This window comes from Brassica oleracea, chromosome C3 (assembly GCF_000695525.1).
Source record: "Brassica oleracea var. oleracea cultivar TO1000 chromosome C3, BOL, whole genome shotgun sequence".
In the NCBI taxonomy this organism is placed as follows: Eukaryota; Viridiplantae; Streptophyta; class Magnoliopsida; order Brassicales; family Brassicaceae; genus Brassica; species Brassica oleracea.
In genome coordinates this window covers 59127764-59138397 of record NC_027750.1, presented here as the reverse complement: position 1 = coordinate 59138397, position 10634 = coordinate 59127764, and the positions used below count along the sequence as shown (strand labels likewise).

The 10634-nt window shown below is 35.6% G+C and overlaps 2 protein-coding genes across 2 annotated transcripts; one reads left to right on the top strand and one right to left on the bottom strand.

Annotated features, from left to right (window-relative positions):
• Positions 1 to 1204: 1204 nt before the first annotated feature.
• On the top strand, positions 1205 to 2832 carry LOC106335366. Its single transcript, XM_013773873.1, has 2 exons — positions 1205 to 2330; positions 2505 to 2832. The coding sequence occupies exons 1-2, from the start codon at positions 1583 to 1585 to the stop codon at positions 2522 to 2524; spliced, it is 768 nt and encodes a 255-aa protein (XP_013629327.1). The 5' UTR covers positions 1205 to 1582; the 3' UTR covers positions 2525 to 2832.
• Positions 2833 to 9348: 6516 nt separating this feature from the next.
• LOC106335368 (heavy metal-associated isoprenylated plant protein 26-like) lies at positions 9349 to 10259 on the bottom strand. The gene is made up of 2 exons (XM_013773876.1): positions 9934 to 10259; positions 9349 to 9858 (listed from the first exon to the last, which is right to left on the bottom strand). The coding sequence occupies exons 1-2, from the start codon at positions 10009 to 10011 to the stop codon at positions 9472 to 9474; spliced, it is 465 nt and encodes a 154-aa protein (XP_013629330.1). The 5' UTR covers positions 10012 to 10259; the 3' UTR covers positions 9349 to 9471.
• Positions 10260 to 10634: the final 375 nt, after the last annotated feature.

The following is a 10634-nucleotide window of genomic DNA, read 5'->3' as shown; positions in this document are numbered from 1 at the left end:
CTCAGTACCTACACCATAATCTACATCCGTTCTAATTGGTTCTTCTAATCTAACCGCTGGCTGAGGTTCGCTAGTACTACCATGTTCATAATCAGTTTCCCCATGATGATACCAAATTTTGTAACTTCGTGTAAACCCACTCAAATATAGATGAGTCCAAACATCCCACTCTTTAATAACCTTTTTATTTTTACAATTAGAGCAAGGACATCTTAACATACATGTTTTTGCTTCCGGTTGTCGGTGAACTAACCCCATGAATTCGGTTATACCTCGTTGGTATTCTTCCGTAAGCAATCTCGTGTTCGGATCCAAATGAGGTCAATCGATCCAAGAACGAAAATAATTTGAAGAAGACATCATTTTTATGAATCAAATTCGTGTGTAAATAGAGTAAGAGGGAGGATGAAGATATGGAGTGAATGAAGAGGAAGAGGAGTGCTTGTATTTATAGTTGAAATCCTGCCGACAGACCGAGGAAATTCCGACGGAATTCCGACGCCAACGGCTAGTTCGTCGGAATTCCTCGGAATTTTTAAAATCCCCCAACGGCTCTCCAACGGCTATAATATATCCTCGGAATTCATCGGTTTTTTCCGAGGAATACATTTTTCCTTGGTATTCCGTCGGATTGATATTTCCTCGGAATTCCGTCGGTATATTCCGAGGAAACCAAATTTTGGGTTCCCTCGGAATATCCTCGGAAATTCCTCGGAATATCTTCGAAAATTCCTCGGAAAATTCCGAGGATTTCATTTTCCGTCGGAATGTCCGTCAGAATACCGCTGTTTTCTTGTAGTGTTCGTTTTAACGATCCTATTTGTTTTTTTTCTTTAATCACAAAAACTTATTATTGTTTTAACTTTATTATTCGTTTTAAGTCAATGTTTTGTTTTCTCAAGTAAGTTGTTTGCTACATCCATATTATCAATATATTATGATGATAACATAATTTTGACAAATAAAAAAATGATGATAATACAAGTCTACTTAATTATTTAAATATAGAAGATGCTGAGCCAATCACGTTCATATTTTTGTAATTAAACTTTTTTAAGAATAAAAAAAGAAAAAGAGAATCTCTTTTCAACTCGAAATCGCGATCGTACATCCATGTCTTTTAGCCGACCACTTGAGTGATGACAACTGTATTGTAAAAGCTACTATATAATCAACGGTCCCCCTTTCTCTCTCCCCCCTTCCCATCATCATCCATCACTCTCATCTCAATTTTGGAATCTTAGGGTTTATCTCTCTTCTCAATAACTGATCGAATTCCACCTCGGGTTGTTGTGAAACTAGGGTTTTGATTGATTCGGGAGCCCGAGATTTCACGGGTTTTAGCTAGAAAGTGTCGATTTTTAGGGGTTTTCTTGGATCTAATTGCTCGAATTGTTGTGAAATTAGGGTTTTGATCGATTCGGAAGCTGGAGATTTAACTGGTTTAGCCCGAAAGTATTATTGATTTTTAGGGCTTTTCTACAATCTCTCTTCTCAATTACAGATCGAATTGCTGTGAAATCAGAGTTTTGAGATTTTCACTGGTTTAGCTAGAAAGTACCGACCTTGGTGTGCTCTGTCAATGGAAGACGGCGAGCTCGAGTTCTCGAACCAGGAAGTGTTTTCAACTTCCGACATGAATGGGTTACCTCTTACAAACTGTTCCATGGATACTTTCTTCGACGAGCTTCTCATGGATTCCAACGCAGCTTGCACCCACACACACACCTGTAACCCCACGGGTCCTGAGAACGCCCACACTCACACCTGCTTCCACGTCCACACCAAGATCCTCCCAGAGGACAGCGACGAGAAGGTCTCCACCGACGATACAGCCGAGTCCTGCGGGAAGAAGGGAGATAATAAGAGGCCTTTGGGGAACAGAGAAGCCGTTAGAAAGTATAGAGAGAAGAAGAAGGCTAAGGCCGCTTCCTTGGAGGACGAGGTTGCTAGGCTAACGGCTGTGAATCACCAGCTTGTGAAGAGGCTGCAGAGTCAGGGGGCCTTGGAAGCTGAGGTCTCGAGGCTCAAGTGCTTGCTTGTGGATTTGAGAGGGAGGATTGATGGGGAGATTGGGTCTTTTCCTTACCAGAAACCTAATGTTCCTTCTTTCTCACACATGTTGATGAATCCTTGTAACGTGGAGTGTGGTGATGAGGTTTATTGCCTTCAGGATGGGTTTGGAGGGAGTAGCCAAGGAGGTGTGTCGATCAATGATGGTTGTGGTTTTGATCAGTTACAACAGTGCGTGGCTAATCAGAACTTAATTGGCAATGGAAACGGATCATTTAACAGCAGTGCCAATGCATCTGCCTCCAATAAGAGAAAAGGTAGAGACTCTTCTCCATTTAGTTTAGGTTTTTTGGGTAACTGTGAAACTCTGAGATAGTTTGTCGATCAATGATTCATTTGATGGGCTTCATTATTTGTTTCTTTGCTGTTGCTTCATAGAATTAGTATGACTCGTTGACTCATGCTTTTTTTTTGTTTGCTCTTCATTTTAGGTGGGCATAAAGCAGCTTGAACCACCATCAAGCTTGTATCATCTATTTACACCTGGATAGATATTTCATATTTATATTCCAAATAAGTTGTAGAGTTCAGCTGCATCATCAGTTTCACTCAGGTTCCTTTTGCTTTTTTGGATCTCTTTTCCTTCCATTGTATTATTTTCTTGTTGAGTTTTGCGGTGCAAGAAGGATGATTTGTTAATACAAACTGTGGTCCTGCCTTTTGTTTCTAAGTTGATTGATATTATGTCTGTGTATGACGAGTAGCAATTGTTTTATCTGCTGAATGGTGTTGGTGTGGTGTTTCATTATAAAAGTTTCACTTCCTGAGGTCTCCTACCTTATATTCAATTAAAATGAAAAAAAAAAAAGGTATACTTAGGGATTCTTGAATCTTATTGATTAATAATACCCAGACTAGGTATTAAGGTAGAGATAGACTTGCCATTCAGCATCATGTTGCTTGATGAAGAACAAGAGTGACTAAGATTTTGAGTGACCTGTGTTGTCCTCAATCTTACTGTAAGGTTGCAATGTTCTCACAAGAATGTGATCACAGATTGCTTAACAAAAGATATCTTGATGTCATGTAGAGTCTTTTCTTTTCACTTGAAATAAATCTCAAAATTTAGGATTTTGCAATAGGAATCATAGCATACAGCCATAACGTTGTATATATAGATTGGCTCAAATAAGTTAACAGCAGTTAAAAAAGTGGTAGACGCCTTCTGGCGGACCTAAAGCTACTCGCCCTTTTGTTTTTTTGCTAAATATGTAAATATCATTTCAAGAAATGAACAAAAGGAGCTACAATGAGTATTGAGAAATTGTAAAACCTAAAAAAGGAGCTACTCGCCCTTTAACTCATACACATGCATTGCATTCAAAATCTTATCATCGGCAGTAGCTGAAACATCCCAGAGGCAGATTTTCAAACCTTGTGAGCCCACTCAAACGATAACCTTCCTAGAAAGGAGCTCCAAGCCAATCCATAACCTTCTTGTTCATGTCCCATTAGGCCTTCGCGTACAAGGATGTTTTGATCTTCTGCAAGAAAATGCTCTGCCGTTTATTTTACGCACACACGGCATGCACTGTCTTTCACGATAACATGTTGATACGAAAGTTTTAGCTGACAAATAAAAATTTGTATTGGACTATTCGTTGGGAGGCCCAGCTTTGGAAAATAAAGACTTTACATGCATAGTTCTAGTAATTTGGGCATTCATCCTTGTCACCATCCATTTATTTTTGTATACATTTAGATATCTTACGATACCAAAAGAGGGATATGAGCTCTAATAAGACTATCCACGTCAGCATGGAAAATCACCCGATCAGAAACATTTATTTGACCACCGTTTAAAAAAATCGGGCCATTCATATGGGTTTCTAAATTTCGAGATAGCCCAGCCTTTTACTTCCAAGTTTGATCGTCTCTGACCTTTACACTTCATCTTCATCGTTTCAACTCTCTGAAATTCACCGTTACCACGATCACTCTAAGTGATTCAATATGTTATTTACTCTCTTCTTTATGATTTCGTTTCACCTCATTTGTTTCTCTTCCTATATGAAGCCTTTTACATCAACTAAAACCTACAGCCTCCACCGAAGAAGATAAATAGATTCAGGTTTCATTCGATCAAAGAGTTCAATGCGAACTGCGACAGGAGAGTCAATCTATACGGTAAATCTAATATATGGTTTGTTGGTAACGTATACCTCTCTCTGTAGGTATTAGCTAATCGATGGACAACAACATAACTGGCTTGTGTACATCTCCTCCTTACACATTGATCGGATACAAATTCCATACGGCTTGGGAATCTCGAGGTTTCATATTATGTTTTATCTTCCTTGGGTCGTTCACAGGTAAAGACACAGTCACAAGTAAAGACACAGTCACCATTTGTAAGAAATTTGATCTGATCACTTTTCAGCTTTTGAATTACACTGTTTTTTTCATGACGACAGAGTTTCGAATTGAATTGTGATAGCTCACAGGAACAATAGTATCACAAAAAGTTAGACTAGACTCGGTTAAGATTTTCAAGACGAGTGGTTCTCAACTAAGCTTATAGTCTAATTACAATGCAAAGGTGAGAACAAAACGGTGTTCATTATGTGAAAATAATGAATGTGTATAACACTTTCAAAGACAGAATTTTGGCAGGTTCCTTTTTTTCTTTCAAAATGTAAATCAGTCGTGAGACAGCTGGTTACTTGCTGATTTTTGCTTCTAACTAGGTTGTTGAATATCTCAGCTTTAGTTAACAAGATTTTCTGACATATGTAATGTTTTGTTTAATCTTGAAACCAGTGTAAAAGAGTTGCCTCTCTCCTTGGTTATTAGATATTGTCTAATGTCTTTAGGATTGAGGTATTCTTACAGCATTGATATTTTGTAAAAGGCCACTAGAATAGAATAGTTTGACTTATTTTTAAATTTTATGATCATTATCATTACTGTCTTTGAGATACCTGTTTAAGATTTTTTTACAGCTCACTAAATTATGACATATTCCTACCTCTTCGAGTGAATTTCAGTGTGTTTTTCAGTGTCCGGATTTATAGTATTATAGGAAGTTTCGCTTGGGCTCATTTACAAATGAAAAAGTACATGTTTGGGTTGTTCTGTTCGGGTCTTAGTGATGCCTCTTATCACTGTTTTTGATATTAAGATTATCCTTTTTTATTTGTTTGTCCCCGAGACATTTACAGATTTGGAATGAGAGGGCTTGGGGCAGTAATAGCGACAGAAACAACATGGAGGATGTGGAATCTACGATGAAGACAACTTTTATATATGATTCATGGCTGAAAGTAAATACGCACATGCAAGGACAACAAATTTAATGCTACTTTTCTCTGCCATGGGTGCTCACAAGTGGGGCTGGTGAGTTTCCAAGAACAGTACATCATGCTCTTTACATTCATTTCTGTTCCTTCTAGCTTTGCAGTTGAATTATGGTCTCGGGGTGAATGTGATCATTAACGACATCACATGTATTTTTTTGTAGCTGAATGCATCCATCCTTGGAATTGTCAAGGCTCTATTTGAATCTTAGCGTGGGCTGCAGAAGGTAAATCAGTTTTACTAGACTGTCTTTTTTGAAGTTTTTGTTTCCGCATTGAAGACTCCTGCTTATATAAGGAATAGTAAGTTTGCCCTATGTTGGAAAAAATATAATATCATCTCTCATCTAATGGGCTCGAGTTGATATGGTGTACAAGGTAAATGACAGAGAACTGTACACTGCTGGGGATTAGCCAATAAAATCGAGAATGAGGCGCAAAAATTGTTCTTAAGAGAGATATATCTAGAGGCTTTATTGGTCACAATGGAGAGGTAGAGGAGCTTGCGTGGGTTTTTTGATAAACAGAAAAAGTAATAGAGAGACAGATGAGTTTCATGGAATATTGGTGGTGAGAGGAAGATGAACCATAGAAAACGATGTGTAACAACCTGCTTATGAGTATATTAGTATAGATGATGCTGATGCTGACCGAGACTGGTCATTGACTTTGGCCATACATATAACCTCATCAAATAATTACTTTAAGTACATATAAGAGAATTTCTAGGGGGCAATTGTTGATGTTGTTGCAGGCGACCATGATTAATGACCAAATGATATTGCACCATGTCTAAGCATAGGCACGAAGCATATCTAAAGTTACTATTATAATTGGGCCTAACCATGTCACCAAGCGTAGGAGAGCACGAGGCGTATCTAGCCAATTTACCATCATAGTGGGGCCTGTGAAACAATCATGAAAAATGAAAACTAGTTTTTGACAGCAGAAGGTTACTTAGAAAGATTTTTTTTATAGTTATTATAATTTCAACTTATGGGTGTGATTATTTGGTTTTTTTACCAGAATGCGTGATTATTATGATTTTAACTTATGGAATAAAAAAGGAGAGTCTCATCATACCTTACTAATGGTACATAAGTTTTTTCCTGGATTCGTTTTTGAGTAGTTCATAGAGATTTCACAAATATATTTACATTTTGCTCTATATTTGGTTGGTGATATCTAATTAGACTAATTGGGTCACTTGACCAAAAAACTTCTTCTCTTTTTGTTTGACGAGGCTTACAAAACACTTGCCAAAGACATGGATGAGAGGAGTTCAGAAAACAAAACTTAAGGATATAGAGAGGGGAGGTATCTAGAGAAGTTCATCTTTTGGCGTCTATTAAAAACTCAGAGAGGCCCACAAATGACCACATTGGTAAAATGTTAAGAGTAAGTTTCTTAGCAGGTATAATGACGTAGCTCTTTCATTCCAGTCGTTTCCTAATTTTATGTGTGCGACCTTTTAACTAAATACATGGAAAGCTGACAGACCAAACTACATAATGTTTAAGTTATATCTCCCTCAAGGTTTCCGGTGAGTTTATAAAATTTTACGCATTAATCTTAGAGAAATTCAGTGTTAACATAATTACATTGAAATAATCTAAGACCAGCAAGATTAGCCCTTAATTAAGCAATAACTACTAAGAATCTGAAAACTCAAAATGTTTATGATATAATTACCCTAATAATAAGTTTCACCACCCGTACCTACCTTGCTATATAGCAGTCCTCTTCTTGCATTGGTATCTTAGCCCATCTCAAACGTTACTTAAGATTACAAATACTGTCATATGTGTTAGCATTCGTTTAAATTATTTTAAAAAGTAAATAAATGAGAGAAACAAGAGGACAACATGGCAATATGTAATAAGTGTTAGTCCTGCTAAGCTTAATGGAATCGCTTACCTTTTTTCCTTAATGTTATACAGTTTGTAACTTTAAACTAAATTATGAATTTTTATTACGGTATAATATATATAGATGAAAAGAATGGAAGTTACTTGGAATCGGAAGTCAGTACTCAATAGGATGAGAAGATATTATGTATCAAACCTGAATCCTCTCTGTGTTGATCAGTGACCTAATGAGGTTTCACCATGTTACTAACTGCAGGACAACACGAGGCATATCTAGCCAACTTACCATCATAGTGGTGCTTGTGCAACACTGAAAAGCTGGATCCTGATACTCACTCATCAAGACGTCCAGTCTATTTGGGTCCAGTAACAACTCTGTTTAGCTACCCAAAAGAGAAAATGTACAGTTAAAATCAGTGGCTATAATTCAAAACTAAAAGAACAGACCGAAGAAAAATAACACGTATATGCATGTATAGAGAATTATCGGTACTGTCCCAAAAGAAAAAGTTTTGCTAAACTCGGACGGTTTTATTCTATTTTTTTTTGTTATGAACGTTAATATTTATAGGAGTTTCAAAAAAAAAAAGAACGTTAATATTTATATATTAATATGTTGGATTGTACAAAAGTCAAAGAGAATAAAAAATAAAGTGGGTCTATAACTGGTTTTTACGTGTGAGAGCTATCTTAGACGTTAGAAGCTTGAAGTGCTCTTTTGCATTTTCCTTCCACAGTGTTGTGAATGTCCAGGTCAATGTTACTAAAGATCGTGGTAGCGAACAAGACGTGATTGGAAAGAGGATTGTTTCTTTCTTTCCATATGTGAAAGATAATATTGCAAAAGTAAATTGTTATGACAAATATATATGTTACTGATGTGGTTAAGTAATAGAGATCAAATTTAATCGAAAATCAATACAAGAATAACTAAAAATAATTAATATATATAGTCTAAGATATAAAATATAAAACACACAATTCAAATTCTAAATTAGCCAGTTCAAAAAAAAAAATCAAATTATAAATTTAATTAATTTAAAATAAATAATCTGCGCGTAGCGCGGAGAAAAACTCTGAGAAAACTCTAGTTAATATAAAATGTGAATCTTAACATAACCTGGACTTCATAAAAGATTAAACTATTTTCATAGAAACACATCCTGGCATTTAATGCAACTGATACGAAATTAATCCCTGGTCATATATGTGTTGACATTATATAAGGAGATAGACTAGTTATATCCAAAGTGATCACAATACAGTTCATAGAAAATACAATTGGCTAACTTCGTGTAATCATATTGATAAATTTATAGCAACCAATACACTATTTCAACGCTTGTGACAGTTAAGGGACAACTATTTGCTCTGATTGCTACACATGTATCCATGTTGTTTCCTTAACTTCAATGATTTCTACGTTTATTCATACTTTCTCTCATTTCATAATCACATCATTAACAATGAGATGCTTCCTTTAAACAGGTAAATTAGTGACAACTAAACTAATAATCCTACTTCATCATGGCTAATGATTAGATGGCCACCGCAAGCTATCAAATTTGCATTATTTTTCGTCCTAGTCAATTCCACCTAACTATATTAGGTCCAAGAGAAAACAAACTAGACTTTTTTAATTCCTGTAATACGACAAATTTACTTTTAATTTACTTCCACAATTATTTGAGTAACTTACTATATTGTTATTTGAAAATCGTTCTAAAAGACTTACAAAACCATAGCAGTTTTAATATCTTTTAATAATGTTATAATGCAACTTACCCCCTCCATTTCGTTAAGATACGTTTCATTAAGATAGACTTTTTAGAAAAAAAATTATTTCACAAAAATGTATTTTTGTGTTTTCTACGAAAAAATTGTAAACTTCAAAAAAATTAATTGACTTTATTGAATTATTATTGTTTAAAATTTATTGAAAATTGAAAATTACAGAAAATGATACATTTATTATGGTAGTTTAATGTGTTTTCTTAATATGTCCGAAAATATTAAAAAGTCTATCTTTAGTATCATTTTGGCCATTATTATCTCGCAAATTAATATTTATTTTTTTATCATTTTGATAACCTATTCATCAAAATACCGTCTACATTTTTAACTCGGTGTTAGTTATACATTACATACCAACATGAACAAACAAACAAACAAAATTCAATTATCGAAAACACATCAACACAGAAAAATAAAATCAAAAGGAACAACAAATAAAATCACATAATCACACAACCGGAGGCGTTCTCGTCGCTAAACGCCGTGGTATAACGAACTTCAGTGGAGCTAGCACGTGCGAGCCGCGATACATGTGGATCATACTCGGTGTTCCTAACGTACCCAACCGGAGCTCTATTATCGTAGACACCGGACGCGTAAGGGTGAGCCACAACGTCGTAAGGAACAAAAGGGTAAAGCTCAGCTCTTTTACCGGTCCGGTGAATGATCCGAGCCACCACTCTGTTTGGCTCAACGTAACCAACCACAGTCACTTTCTGAGCATTGGCCTCGATGGTTACATCTCTCACTCCTTTCATTCTTTCTAAGGCTCTTCTCACTTTCCTCTCGCACCCTTCACAGTCTATCAAAACCCTCACATCCACCGTCTAATGTCCACCATAATATATTAAAAAGTTGTGGTTATGTAAAACGTAATTATATATATGGGTCGAGTTTGTTACCTGTAGACTTTTGTGTCTCTTGGAGCTACCATGGGAGGAGCAATCAAAGTATTCAGAGACGTGATCAAGAACACCCATTTTTTTCTTTGCTTTCTTGATTCTTCTTTTGGGTTGAGAGAAAACAAATAGATATAAACTTTGAAGTCTGGAGATAAATTCAATATGATTTTTTTTTCTGGTTGAGTGAACACAAAAATGAGTTTTAAATTTTGAAAATACGACCAACCAAACTATTTTTCTTTGTGCAACTCTATAAGTAGTTTTCGACCATACGTTTATATATGTCTATATGTGTTGGTATTTGGCATCAACTTTAGTGACTTGGGTGTGAGTTTGACTACCGAACAATAAGAAAAGCCAATATAGCTATATATATAATTCTTGGTGTGCATTAATCTTCTTATAAAGAAGAGTTTAATCTATATAGGTCGCTTTTCTAATATATGCACCGCACCACCTAACAATAATTAATCTTGACAGACATATGAAACAGACATTTGCAGAATAATTCATGCTTGCTATTGATCGATATAAGGACTTCTTAAAATATTTTTGTACGCGATTATTTAAAAGCTGACTAAACTAAACAATTAGATAAATGATCATTAATTTGGGATTGGAAGTTGGAATCTTTTAAGATAGACTCGTGTTACGTAATGGTAAACCACTATTGACATGTTCATGCACACACGAAAATATGT

Coding starts and splice junctions, on each gene's coding strand:
- LOC106335366 (XM_013773873.1), top strand. CDS start 1,583: ATGGAAGACGGCGAGCTCGAGTTCTCGAACCAGGAAGTGTTTTCAACT. Junction 2,331..2,504: donor TGCCTCCAATAAGAGAAAAG/GTAGAGACTCTT, acceptor TCTTCATTTTAG/GTGGGCATAAAGCAGCTTGA.
- LOC106335368 (XM_013773876.1), bottom strand. CDS start 10,011: ATGGGTGTTCTTGATCACGTCTCTGAATACTTTGATTGCTCCTCCCAT. Junction 9,859..9,933: donor AGAGACACAAAAGTCTACAG/GTAACAAACTCG, acceptor GGTGGACATTAG/ACGGTGGATGTGAGGGTTTT.